Source organism: Sander vitreus, chromosome 20, assembly GCF_031162955.1.
Source record: "Sander vitreus isolate 19-12246 chromosome 20, sanVit1, whole genome shotgun sequence".
Lineage (NCBI taxonomy): Eukaryota > Metazoa > Chordata > Actinopteri > Perciformes > Percidae > Sander > Sander vitreus.
The window spans coordinates 26,580,783-26,595,634 of NC_135874.1; the positions used below are offsets into that span (position 1 = coordinate 26,580,783).

Below are 14,852 nucleotides of genomic sequence, written 5' to 3' on the forward strand. Positions count from 1 at the left end.
CATGGAATCATTAATAGATTTTGTTTTACCATTAGCTGTCAGACAGGCTAGGCCTATAGTTACATCTGTTGGGTGACATGGAAGCTGTAATTACAGGGTCACATCTCTCTCTCTCTTTAAAGGTCTGTGCTAAGTGGCTCTCCATATTTGTACTTCAAAATCCAAAATGTGAATGTAATTTCAATATATAATATTTGTCTTATCTGATGCCATCACTAGACTGATATAAGAATTGAATTTAGGCTGCTATATTTAACAGTGAGTTCATTTCATTCAGGTGTGAGGATGGTGGATCAGGAAACACAGGGTGTTTTTTGGCAGGTGGATTTTTAAATCCACCTGCCACAGTGACTTTTTACCAGCCAGTTTTTTTTTTGCCTCATAAAGGTGAAAAACCGGAATTGCTGTGTCTCTATGATCCTATCCTGTCCTATTGATGGTAGCCTACTCGTGGACATTGCGCCGTCATCACGTGCTGTAGTAGGGGGGCCCGCCTTGATAATCCTGCATAGGGGCCCGGTGTTGGCTCGTTACGCCACTGCATATAAGAGATGAGATGACGTGATATGAGGAGTAGCCTACGCGCACCACAATAACAAAAAAAACACTGGTGAATGCACCATAACACATGAGTTGTTGCAAAAAAAAGTTGCAATTTCTTTTTTGTATAGTTCTTAAAAAATAAAAAAAATGAATAAAAAGGAAACTTGTTTTGGGGAGAATAATAATAATAATAATAGTAATAAAATAATAATAATTACTCTGGGCTGAGATTTCCTAGGAACCTTACCAAAAAGGCTCAGGATGCTGCAAATGTTGGTATAATATGATAATTTATTGAATGAATCAAACATGAACATATCTGTCATTGTCTGTGGCTTGTTGATCTTTACATTGTTAGTTAATTTCCTATCCTGGGCTGGGACACATATTCATACGATTTAATAAAGTACTTATTGGACTTTAACTTATCATTGCACTTACAATAACGAGCGTAGCTGTCCTGAATTTAGGTCATCCTGTACGTCTCATCTGCGTTTTTTCCTGCATCCACCGTGTGTGTTTGTGTGTGTTTGTGTGCGTGCGTCAGTCGCGAGGGGAAACGGAGCTTCATTCAGCTTTTCGTTACAGCGTACATTGATGTTAAAATGTATACAGGTTGGCAAGATGGTCTGAAATGTTTTGCACGGTCTTTCGCTGTACGTTTTGTTGGTAAATGTGAGATGTTCGAGTCACACACACACACACGTCTCGTCTTCATATCAGAAACAAGGAAATGAATTTGGCCCGTTCTCGCTCCCGCTTGGTCAGTGGCTGCACGTGGGACTGCTGGGATTGTCACGAGTAATGAAAATGCGATAGGGGGCTCCCGGCTGTCAATCAATGTCTTCCAGTGATGCGGGCCCCTGATTGGACCAGGCCCGTAAGCAACCGCGTACCCTGCTTACCGATAGTTACGCGTCTGAATCACTCAATTCTCATTGGCGACAGTCTTACCCGCCAATTGCAAAATTCACCCGCATTTGGCGGGTGGTCGGGTGTTAATTCCATGCCCCGGTAGTCTAGACGTGAGATGACAAAAGCCTGAACCAGAACCTGAGCCGCCTTCTGGGTTCGATGGGGATGCATCCTTCTGATGTTGTACAGCATGTGTCTACACGATTGGGTTGTTGTAGCAACATTGTCAGTAAGGTAGACTTTGCATCCACACCACAAATGAACCTTGAGCCTTTGTCCAGTTGTTTGGCTCACAGCAGAGTTGGACTGACAGCTTTTTACACTGGTTGAGGTGTGAAAAATGTGAGACATGCAGTGCTGCATGTTTCACACAGCACAGTCTCTGAGCATCAAATGAAATTCTGCTTTGGGTCTAAAAAATGAGGGACTGGCCTTGTTGATCAGGATCTCACAGGTATCAAAGGAACACACACACACACACACACACACACACACACGCTAATGCTTTCTACGTTATGCTAAACTGTCGACTAATAATGTTATGGTGTTACAGCATTAATAAATACCCCCATGCACAGAGGTGAGCCTGATGAACTGATCAAAAAGTTGATTTCCCACCAACGAATACATATATAAGAGAATAAAAAGTCAGCGAGTGTAAATAAAAGCTCTGACAGAGTGATCTGCACTGAGCGTCTTCACTGATCTTGGCAGGGAAGCCCCTTTGATGCCTGTTGAGGATGGAGAAATGATGAAAACAATATCAGCTCAAAGGCGCTGAAGACGGAATCGTAAAAGGAATGGCAGCTCAAATGTAAGGTATGATGCAATTTGATTTCAAATTTCAAAAAAAGATTCCCAAAGGAGGGAGGCCAGCTGAGGAATGATGGTGTCGTTTTAGACTTCATTTCAGCTGATGGGAGGAGGGGAATGAACCCTACAGACATAAAGATGGAGAGAGTACAATGCACTTTAAAAAAAAAGATAAGGAAGAAACAAAGAAGGTGTTGTGCATTATTATGGCCACTGTATTTGGTAGCTATAGTTACTTTACATTGCAAATAAAATGCTCTGCACACCCACACAGGTTGTGTTTTCAATGACACAAAGCATGATGGCTCTCCTTGTAAATTGTCTAACTATTTTTGGGATTTTTTTGGCAGTTTTTTTTTATTGTTGCGTATTGTTGCGTATTGTCTATTGTTTGTGTTTAGTTCATTTTTAGAGTGCATTCTTTGATTATAAAAAGGTTATTCTCAATATTCTCGTACATTTTTGACTATTCTGAAAGTATTAAGACGTTATTCTAGAAATATTCTGACTTCTTAATTGTAAACCATTGACTTTGTTTTGAACATCTGGTCCAACAGGTTTATTGACAAAAAAATCAAGAAAAATGTATTCCATTAGTATGTTTTTGTCAACAAAATGACGGAGAAAAAAGAAAACTTCACAGAAGAACGCAAATATATACGGAGCTCTCTCATTCAAGTATTTAAGGACTTCCCAATCAAGTTGCAGAGAAACATCAAGGACGTTGGAAGGGATTTCGGAGCTGCTTAAATTAATTTTTACTAAGAATGGACTCAAAACATTTTTTTTTGTTGGCATATTAACTGATGCTCGGGAGGTCAGTGTCTCAAATTTGCTAATTTAATAATTTTAAACTCAGCCTGTGATAACAGAAAAAGTGGAACAGTTTTCTCTGTCCCAGAAGAAATTACCCAAACAGATGGAAGATTTGGGGCTTTTCTTTCTTGCCTGATAATCCACCACTGAATGAGCCTTACCCTCATTAAAGAAACCCAACACTGATTGAACCCCCCCCACACACACACACACACACAACACAAGTCCTTACAAAAACCTCTTTGTTGTTGTTGTCGCCCCTTCTCTCTGTCTGTCTGTCTGCGATCGGCTCTTCTATAAATAGCAAAAGATGCGGGGGGGCAGCGGCTGCATGCTTAAAGGTCGAGGAATAGCGGAGGAGTGGGCTCCGACAGATGCAGCAATACATACACATGTTAGGTCAATTATGAATATGCACCTAAAATGAGAAATATATCAGGGTTGACACACTGTTTCCAGGCATTGTGCTATTTAAGTCATAACCTCGCAAAAAGCACTCATGTTTTAGGAATCCCCATTTAAAAGCAGAAATAGCCAAAGGCTTCTTTGTGTGCCCCCTAGGGTCAGAGTGGTGTTATTCTATATAGACAACGTTTCATTTCCGGGATTGTTCAGATGCTGCCGGAAATTCCGCCGGATGTCCCTAATTTTCGGCCAGATGTCCGTAACCTTCCACTTCATTTGTGTTGCCATTTTAACCTCTGGTGGATTTGTGAGGACTATAACTGCTCCTCAGATCTCTGCAGGGTAAATCCAGACAGCTAGCTAGACTACCTGTCCAATGACTAAAACAACTTTTGAACGTACACACGTTCCACCAACACAAGTTCCTTCCCGAGGCTATTTTGCAGAGGCACCGTTGCTCCGTCCGGCGCTTAGCGCCGCCCAAGACAATTGTGATTGGTTTAAAGAAATGTCAATAAACCAGAGCACGTTTTATAGTTAAAGTCGGAGGAGGAGTTCATGTATCTTCAGATCTTCAAATGTAGTCACTCATGCTTGGTTAAATCGGCAAACTTTGTTTTTTTTCTTTTGTCATTTTCAGCCATAACTGTAATGTCTAAAGATATATAGTTAAACACGGAGTTCTGAAAGTTCGTACCAGTCTTTCCAGAATGTCTAACTTCATTCCACTACGAAAATGATTATCTTTTCCTTTAACCGTTGTAGTCATTAGAAGTACAACAACTGGATTTGCCCATTCATTTTCTGTTTGGTAAACAGATCCCTGTAATCTGGTCACATATCCAGGTAATCCATTACACCCCAACCCCTGCACTAAACCCCCCCCCTCCAAGCAGCTGTCCATGTCGCTGCATGCTTACACACACGTGCAGCCAGATTACAGTGACACGGCACAAACAAGCAGAGCTGAACCACCATCGTCATGCTAGCCATATGCAACGACTCCTACACCGTGATGAGCTGCGGAGCGATTTAGCCGGAATTTTAATTTAATAGATTGGAGTGACAAGAGGCAGCAGCAGATGTGGTGTTTGGCAGCAAGTGTTCAAACCCAGAGTGTTGTTTTACGTGTGTGTGTGTGTGTGTGTGTGTGTGTGTGTGTGTGTGTGTGTGTGTGTGTGTGTGTCTGAGGATGTTTGTCTGAAGTTGGAAAGGTCGGTCTCATCTGGGCAAAGCAGTGACAGTTCATGATAAATAATATATTCTTCTAAATCAAACAACACTGTGTGGAAGCCGTTCAGACATCTCCGTTTTGTTTCATCATCCTGCCTCAAAGTGTAAAAATGTCTCTCTGCCGCAGAAAATATACCCAGTGCAGCGCAGCACACAGCCCGACGCAAGTGTCTTTGCTAGTTTAAGACCGACCCAGTTGTCAGTTTCCCCGTCCAGCGCCCACGTCGTTTAAAGAGCAAATGCACCTGCGCTCATCTTTGCGCCCATGGCCGTGCTGGTCTTACAGGGAGGTGTGTTCAGGTGCATTCTGGGCGTGCTGGTCTTACAGGGAGGTGTGTTCAGGTGCATTCTTGGCGTATTGCTATCTTGAGGCAGCAGGAAGTGATCTCGCCATTGACCAACAAAAACCTGGTCTAAAGTCAATAACTCAGCATTTCATTGTTATTTTAACAGCGAATTAGTAAAATGCTCCTAGGCTCGTGCACAGCGTGCGCACACACTATGCTTGTTACACACACAGTAGCACACAAACATGCAAATGATTACAAATAAAAATATTACAGGGCAGATCTGCAGTCATAATAGCAATGCTCCAAGGTCCAAACGCGCCTGGCTTTTAAAGGGAATGGGAGATGATCTCTGATTGGTTGATTGCATGTTATGCCGAAAACACACCTCTGATTAATGAAGACACTAAGTACAACCCTTTTGAACCATGCGCCCGGCGCACAGACCATTTTTTCCACTGTCAAACTAGCAAAAGTGGATTTGGACACGCCCTAAACACACCTGCACCATGCGCTTCACGCCGTGCGCTTAGATCGTTAAAATAGGGCCCACAATGTACACAAACCGAAAACTGTTTGGATAAGATGGCGACTTGTCTCTCTTGCTGCAGGAGCTGGTGACACTGTTCAGGAACTACAAATGAGAGCAGACTAAAGAGTTGAGCCAGGGAGCAGAACTATTAACCAGATTGTTATGTTTTCCGGTCAATACTTAAAAAAAAAAAATCACAATTATTTTGGTCATTATGGAAATCACGACTAACATGATTACTGATTGACTTTTGGAAAGATGTTGCATTTATTGAACTTAAAGAACAGTGATACAGTTGAACAAATCAACAGTGAAAACATCTTGAACTAATCAGAAATATAAAGGGTTTCTTTTAACCTATTGCCCAAAATAACATGGATGCATGGATGTACGTTGTTCAATATTATTCGCAGATGAAATTGATGATTACTTTCATTTAATTTGGGGTGTTTCATTCAATTTTATAGCATTTAAAAAAAAAAAAATTAAAACAGTATCCTGACCCAAATTTGACATATACCCTCTGATCGTAACTATTAGTCAAAATAATTCATAATTTCTGCCTTTTTTAACTCAGAAATGAGGTAATATGTCATATAAATTAGGTTTATTGACCATGGATGATAAAAAAAAGTACATTTTGACCCGGAAAGACAAGTTTATGGTCAATGTGAAGACAACACAAGGGTTAAAATTCCCGTACGTGATAATAATAAGAGTTTACTGTCAAAATGTAATGTGCAAAATAATCGTTTTTCTGGATTATATTGTTTTTGTGACAGTTAGGAGCCGAAATCGCGACATTAATTTTGATTAATTGCACATCCCACATCGATAACAACCTTGACCCGGCTGGAACCGTTGCACGCATCGCCTTCAAGGGACTGCACCAGCAGCAAAACAGCACGGGGGAAGTTCATGCAGCAACTGGCCGAGGAGCTGAGAACCGAGTTATGGAGGGAAAAAGGGCAACAGTACAAGGTCCGGGTCAGCAGCAGCAGCAGCAGCCAGGTTAGCAGAAGCTGCAATTACAATAAACCACAGGAAACCAAACACGTCTGTGGAAATGGGAAGGCAAAGGCAAATTCATTTCATACATGGCAGCAATGCAATGCGCTTCACACAAAAACAATGATAAAAAAATGAATAAATAAAAAGAATAAAAATATGCAACTACATACAATTCTAACAATAGTAGAAAAAGTAAAATGTATCTATAACAGCAAAGAATCCATTTAAAAAGAAATAGATAAATAAATGCATAGATAAAAAGACTTATAAAAACCAATGTGCATTAACTGCAGAACACATCTGAGAAAAGCCGGGTCATTAGCCTTGTTTTAAAAATGGTAATAGTTGGGCTGTTTTTTATGTTCTCTGGAAGCTGGTTCCAGAGATGGACGCCATAGTGGTTAAAAGCTTCCCCCTGTTTGGTTCTGACAGTAGGTTTCAGTAGTAGTTGCTTATGTTGTGATATAAGGGGTCTTGGTTGAGAATATTGTTGGAACATGTCATGCAGGTAGTTTGGTCCCATCCCCTTCAGTGACTTAAAATCAATTCTGTATCTAATTGGGTATGAGATTGGTTCGAGAAGCAAGGTCACTTGCGTTGACTGTGAAGGTCGAGCACTCCTAGATGTAGTTAGTTCATATAAAATGAGTATTATAATAATTGTTTCATGGTTAAATAGCCTAAACATTATCTTGGCTCTTTCTTTTGTTTTTAGTTCTACTCATTTCCAGCTTTTACAACTCTTTTCTGTGTTATGAATGTGGTATAAATGTTCACATAAAATGTTTCGTAATCAAATAACATACTTTTAATTGTTATTTGCACGTTCAGAGTTATGTTGAATGAAGTTCTCTACGGAAAAATGCTGGTGTGAATGTTTGAAATAATTACGGTTTACTATGCCGTGATATGAATATTGTATTGTAAATGAACGTCTCAGTGGCACGCGGGACACAAACCCCGGTCTCCGGGTTGAAAGTCCTGTGTTGTTTGACCCATCCACCAGCCCAACCACCCTCCCTACGCGAAATTTTGGCCTTTCATACTACTCACTACCGTTTTCGCTCTTAATACTACGTCATGTTCAAGCGCCGCAGAGTTGCTGATCTGCCCGCTGCGTTCTACACACACGCTGAAGGGTGATTTTTGCGTCGTATTTGACGCTGACAGCCACTGAGTTCAGAGTGAGAAGGGGATGTACATATACATAGGCTAATTAGGAAATTATGTGTTCAGTTCAATATAGTAATAATAAAGATAAAGATGATTTTTAAGTATTTTAAAGAGAAAAGCATACCTTCACAATCCCACACTTTTAAAGGCGCCCACATTCTGCATCTATAGTAGGCTATTGGTATGCATATAGCAGGCTGTTCGTATTTAAAACGTGCTCGAACCAGGCTTTTGACACAGTCACATCTCTATATATAACACAATAAAGGAAAGGGGAAAAAGCCAAAAAGCATAATATGAGCACTTATAATAAATGGCCATCTTGGCTTGACCCAAACAGGAAGTTCAGAAGCTTGCCTTTCTTCTTCTTCTTTCTATAGAAAAAAACCCAATATAAACATATCCTTATTAAACTGTTCTTTACACAAGAAGAGCATAAACCTTTGAAATAAGGGATTCAGTCGTGATCAGTCAACCAAAACAGTGAACTAAATTATGTGAAGTTCAAAATAATAATAGGGTAATTATTATTATTTTAAATTGGTCATAAAAGGTTTGGAAAAATACACGTAGCCTATTTTTACATACCTCCATGAAGTGAGAGAGAGGGGGAGGCTGCAGGAAAGAGAGGAAGGGGGTGTAGCGAGAGAGAGAGAGAGAGAGAGAGAGAGAGAGAGAGAGAGAGAGAGAGAGAGAGAGAGAGAGAGAGAGAGAGAGAGAGAGAGAGAGAGAGAGAGAGAGAGAGTGAGAGAGTGAATGAGTCTCGGGGCTCCAAGAGGGACCAGGCAGTCCTGAAACAGTTTACCCAGGCTATGGACTTCATATTTGGGGCTGCCATCGGCGGAGCAGCGGGGGTCAGGCTGGGAGCCTCTATCTCTCCTCTCTTCTCTGCTTCATGTCCTCTTCTCTTTCTCTGAGGGCAGCGGAGGAACTTCACCGGCAGCTCCGGAGTAGCGCGGCCAGCCGGGAGTCTCAGTCTGTCTGTCGGGGTGTGTTTGAGGGAGGCGGGGGGGTGAAGATGCGGAGCAGACCGCTGGTGACCTGAACTTCCTTCCTTTCCTTCCTCCTGCTTCAGGCGTCAGGACCTTGTTCATTCAGCATAATGCCACAGTTCTCCGCCACCAAAAAAGCAAGTAAGAACAGTCCAAAGCCGCGGCGGGAGCTGGGAGCGGACGCAGCGGGCACAATGCGGACTGTGTGCCCGGTCTGAGCGCAGCAGTCTGCGGAGAGACGAGACTAACGGGGCTGGATGTGCAGCGGCAAGACTTTCTGCTTTACTGAAGGTGAGAAGACGGGCAGTAGGCAATGACCTTCTAATTGTGTATTTTGAATGTAGAATTTCATTTTAAATTTCCATGTTCACATAGGCTATTGAGGGAATTTTATTTTTCACATGAATTTAGGCTACTCCTGTCAGAATAAGCAGTTACAGACAGAAATAAATGGAAGAACCTGTATTACTTTAGGATTTAGCCTACTTCATTGTAATGCTTTTATAGGCTATTTTTTTTTCTTCTTTTATACAATTACCCACTTCATTTTCATAAATGCTAAAACACACACACACACACACACACACACACACACACACACACACACACACACACACACACACCAGCAACAAAATAGGCAGATCCTCATATACCTGCCATGTACTGCTCTCTCTATCTCTCAGAGCAAAACAAAATAAACTACCCACCAGTTCATTCTCAAACTGGGGCAATGTTGCTGAATGAAAGCTGTCTTCTTTAATATAGTCTACTGTTTGGAGGATTCCATTAATATATATCCCAGGATTGATGCCAAAAGACCCTGATGATAGAAGACGCGGTGAGGTCAGGTCACCATAATTGGACTCAGCTAGTTGCCTTGTTTGCCCCCCAAGGAACATTACATAACTGTTGAACTGCCTTGGCCACAAATCGATGCAATCTGTCAATTGGCTGCTGCTGCCTGCTGCCATTTTATTAATAATCACCACCACCCAGCTAACAACAAGTTCTCATACATTTCCTTTGCTTGGACAGGGACTGTATTGGATTGTAAACTCTTAAAGCAGCAGTAAAAGGGAGTTTTGTTGATATGTTTTCTTCTTTTTTTCCACCCAAAAATAATGAGGCTTTTGTTTGTGAGCCAAATAATACTGACGCTGTAAGAAATCTCCCCCACTTTATTTAAATCCTACAACCTTGGGCGTGCAGTGGCACCTTCCGTCATTGTGAGAGGCCCACATCGATCTTAGTTTTTGTCCCTGTGCAAGAAATTTGTCTCATCTTATCTCTGCTGACAGGCTGCGTTCATCACCACCCAGCACTCCTCCTCTCCTCTGGCACAGCTAAACCTAATGAATCAAGGCAGGAGAGGAATGCAACGTGTAATAATAACAGCAGATATTTGACTTTGTAGCAACACTTGTGGTGATACCGTATCTGCAACATCATCTAACACCCCCTCTTTAACCTCTTGATAACTCACCCTGTGTGCTGTGGGGCAGGGCATCGTCCTGGGTAACTCATTGTGCTCATAGGGGTGTAACGATACATCGATCTGGATCGATATATTGATTCAATCCTCAACGATCCAATATTGATAATAATAACCATAAACTTTATTTCTATAGCACTTTTCTTAACAAGGTTACAAAGAGCTTTCCAGAAAAACAGAAGACCACAACCAACTACAATGAAGTAAAATACAAAAAACAGAGGTGTCACATAACACCTAAGAAAATAAGAAAAGTAAATGTATACATTCATATATACATATACATACATACATATATACACATACACACATAGTAAATATGTGCACATGTACATGTACACATATTGAAACCAAGTAAAAATCTGGACACATATTGTCATCTTTAATATGCGCCTTTATTTTGAAATTCCCACTTTATATTCATTCTTTTTACTAAAGAAGTAGTTTGTTTTTAATTTAAATGTCTGGAAGAGCTCAGCAACAAAATTGTCAAATCATATTTTAGTTGCTTTTTGTAAATATACTGTATATAAATGTAACTGATTATGATAAATGGGCGTATCTATCGTCTCCTATCGGTCGCAGGCCCCTGAATTGAATTGAAAATCATATTGTGGCAGACTTTGTTGATATCAGTAAATATTTTATCATAGGGCTGGGCCCTGGATATTATATCGATATATGAGACTAGATATTGTGTTACATTTTGGATATCGTCATATTGTGATATGATACAAGTGTCTTTTTCTGGTTTTAAAGCCTGCGTTTCAGTAAAGTGATGTCATCTTCTGAACTTACCAGAATGTTGTAGCTGATTTATTATTTGCTAGGGGTGTGAATCTTCACTAGATTCAATATCACAATGCGTCACCTCCTCAATATTATATATTGCTATACATGGTTTTCATCGACAAATTCAAGTCGAGTCATAAAGTCAGATTTATATGAAATCCCCTTTTTATTGTATCTGCTCTTAAAGAAGACACTTCCTGAATGTTGCGGAGTCTGAACACAGCAGACAAAAGGCAAAAAACAAAAAGCAGAGTGGCCGGGAAATCAATCAATCAAGTAACATCAGTAAGCAATAATCGATTATGGTCTGTCACTGCATCGATGCAGAATCGTCTAGTTCCGCATCGCGATGCGTCGATGCAATGATTCATTTCAACGCCTCTACTATTTGCCTTTACCCACTTAACATTATATCAACATTACTGATGATTATTTGTCAAAAATCTCATTGTGTAAATATTTTGTGAAAGCACCACCAGTCAACCCTACAATATCGACATTGATGTATTTGGTCAAAAATATCGTGATATGTGATTTTCTCGCCCAGCTCTATTTTATCGTTGTCCTAAGAATCGGTATAATATATCATAATAAAATGTATGATTTACACCCCTAGGTGCTCAGCAGCGAGCCAGTTGTCTCCCTCACTGGCCCACCTCACACCCCCTTGCTCGCATTTTTATCAGTTGGTACACGTTCATGGTTATCAACTGGGGAAGAAAAAGAAAAAAGTTTCAAGCCGCTTAGTGTATGTTTTCGTATTAGATTAAGGCTCAAGTTAATAATCTTTTTTGGTTTCCCCCAAACCTTTGCCCTCAGTATCTTTTCAAATACATTTTTCCACTAGCTGTTTGTCTGAGTCATTTGTATACACACTGCTCCGCTCTCCCAATTTACAATGATTTGCATTTGTGGGAAAGGAAAATAAATAAATCCTTTGGTCTTTGGTAGAAAACATGCATTTTGAGGAGATAAAAACTGACTGATTTTCACATTATTGTTATTTTGCAACAGGTTTCTGGATCCAAATGTCAAGTCAGAGAGAAGCTTTATCGTTGTGCAACCACCAGTGTGTGACGTGAAAGGAAAGGAAGCGAGAAAGAGGACGTCCAATGATAATCCTCCGGTGTGTTGTACATGGCTCTGTCAGCCTCGAGTGCCGTGAAGAGAGCTCTACCCGGTGGTAAAAACGAAGAGAGGGTGAAAATGTGATGAACTTTACTAATGTTTCCCAGCTCAATTATGGACAGTGGCTGGTGAAGGACTCATATTGCTAAATGAGACCATTGCTATTGTGTTGGGGAGCTTAGGACAACTAATTACCAAGGGATTACTCAAGACCTTCTTCAGCACCAGGCTGGACATGCTGGTGTTATTAAGCAACATCCAAAATCCAATGACAGTTCTGTTGGATTTTTTTGAATCCTAATTTCTTCTCATTTCTTTTCTTTTTCTGATCCGTTTGAAATGGAGATACAGTGGCGTTTGTGGAGTAAGGACTGGGTCTCCTTTATACGGCCGTGGATACCTATACTGTTAGGCCTTCACCTCCAGTTCTCCCGGGCCTCCAACTGTCCCGAGGAGTGCCGCTGTGATCGCACCTTTGTTTACTGCAATGAGCGGAGCCTGACCTCAGTGCCTCTGGGAATCGGTGAGGGTTATAAGACCCTTTACCTCCACAACAACCAAATCAATAATGCTGGTTTTCCCTTGGAGCTCCATCACGTGGCTTCAGTGGAAACTGTGTTTCTCTATGGCAACCAGCTGGATGAGTTCCCCATCAACCTGCCCAAAAATGTAAGGGTTCTCCATCTGCAGGAGAACAACATTCAGACCATCTCCAGAGCAGCTCTGGCTCAGCTTCTTTGGCTGGAGGAGCTACATTTGGATGATAACTCCATTTCTACTGTAGGGGTGGAGGAAGGGGCCTTCCGGGAGGCAGTAAGCCTGAAGATGCTCTTTCTCACCAAAAACCACATGAGCAGTGTGCCTATTGGTCTTCCAGATGATCTAAAAGAGTTGCGATTGGACGAGAACCGGATTGCGGTTATCGCAGAGGAAGCATTTAGTAATGTCACCCGCCTGCAGCGCCTCCTTTTGGACGGGAACCTGTTGACGGATGAAGGGATTGCACCAGGGACCTTTCAGAACCTGGTCACCCTTAGGGAGCTGTCCCTGGCCCGCAACTCGCTCACATACCCTCCCCCGTTCCTCCCAGGGGAGGTGCTCGTCAAATTAAACTTTCAGGAAAATCAGATAAACAGGATCCCTGCCAGAGCATTCGCAGGGTTGCACAAGCTGGAGCGCCTGGATATTTCTAACAACCAGCTGCAGTCGTTGACCGAGGGGGTCTTCGATGGCCTTGTCAGTCTCAGACAGCTCACTGTTCGGAACAACCTTTGGCTGTGCGACTGCAGCATCCAATGGGTGGTGTCGTGGCTAAAATCTCTGCCGGCCTCGCTCAACGTGCGCGGCTTCATGTGCCATAAACCTGAAAAGTTCCGGGGCATGGTGATCAGAGAGCTGAGTGCCGAGCTGATCCAGTGCCCGCAGAGTACAGCGACGCCAACGCAGTCCACTTCACTGGCTGACACTGCTTTGATCCCATCCCTGCCATCCTCCTCAGACTCACCCCTGGTCACTCAGTTTGTTTCCTCCTCCAGGCAACCCTTCCCCACATTTCCAACCCTCTACCCTGTCTACTCAACCAGAGAGGGGGGATTGAGGACTAAGCAACCTCTGGACCCCAGGAGGGAAACTTTGCAGGTCACGTTTGCCATACTGAATGGCTCGGCTATCCACGTCAGCTGGGTTGCCGCCTTTCCAGTCACTGCCTACAAGGTGACCTGGGCCAGGATGGGCCCCAGTCTGACAGGGGACACCGTCAGGGAGAGGATGGTGGGTGGGAAACACCGGGGGATCCGACTGGCTAACCTTGAGCCAAAGTCCACCTATCGGATCTGTGTCATTCCCTTGGATGCGTTCAATAATTACCGGCCCAAAGATGATACCGTGTGCACGGAGGCCATGACCACAGCGGCCTCTTTCAGCCCCGACAACAACAAAAGACCGTCGGGGCCGGAGCAGGCCACACAACAGGAACCCAGCTCGCCTTTCTTGCTCGCTGGACTGATTGGCGGGGCCGTGATTGTGGTGCTGGTGGCACTCCTCAGCATCTTCTGCTGGCACATGCACAAGAAGAGCCGCTCCAAGTCCTCCACCAAGTGGAAATACAACCGGGGTCGGAGAAAAGATGACTATTGCGAGGCAGGCACCAAGAAAGATAATTCCATCCTGGAAATGACTGAGACTAGCTTCCAGGTAGTCTCACTTAACAACGAACAGCTCCTCAAGGGAGATTTCCACATTCAGCCTATTTACACCCCTAATGGGGGCATCGGCTTCCGAGACTGCCCCCTGGAGAATAACAGCACAGTTTACTGCAAGAACAATGTTCAGGATGCAGACTATTGTGGCACATGATGATTTTGGAGAGCATCAGGAGCATTTTTACTGACAACTACACACACTTTACTAGACACTGCACAGTGTTAATAGTATTTGAAAACCCTTTGTCTTTAAGAAATGTAATTTATACAACTAACTGGACAGTACTTTTTTTATAAAACAACATTGGATTTATAAGTTATTGGTTTGGGGAGTTGTGCTGTTTGAGTTCTGTGCACACAGACATGTACAATCAGGATTCATTTATTCCCAAGTATTATGGCTGGGTTTCAGTTGGATTCTCAGTAGTAGTGAATGATTTTGAAGTCAATGTATACTGTAACCACGGCAGACACAGAATCCACGAAACCAGCTGGTCTATTCTGTATGAGAGAAGGAGA

At 42.4% G+C, this 14,852-nt stretch overlaps 1 protein-coding gene across 1 annotated transcript; it reads left to right on the forward strand.

Annotated features, from left to right (window-relative positions):
* The first annotated feature begins 8,375 nt into the window (after window positions 1-8,375).
* Window positions 8,376-14,625, forward strand: LOC144535634 (leucine-rich repeat transmembrane protein FLRT2). Its single transcript, XM_078278172.1, has 2 exons — window positions 8,376-9,011; window positions 12,019-14,625. The coding sequence occupies exon 2, from the start codon at window positions 12,472-12,474 to the stop codon at window positions 14,485-14,487; it is 2,016 nt and encodes a 671-aa protein (XP_078134298.1). The 5' UTR covers window positions 8,376-9,011; window positions 12,019-12,471; the 3' UTR covers window positions 14,488-14,625.
* The last annotated feature ends 227 nt before the right edge of the window (window positions 14,626-14,852 follow it).

Excerpts from the sequence above, each read along its gene's own strand:
- LOC144535634 (XM_078278172.1), top strand. The coding sequence starts at position 12,472 with ATGGAGATACAGTGGCGTTTGTGGAGTAAGGACTGGGTCTCCTTTATA.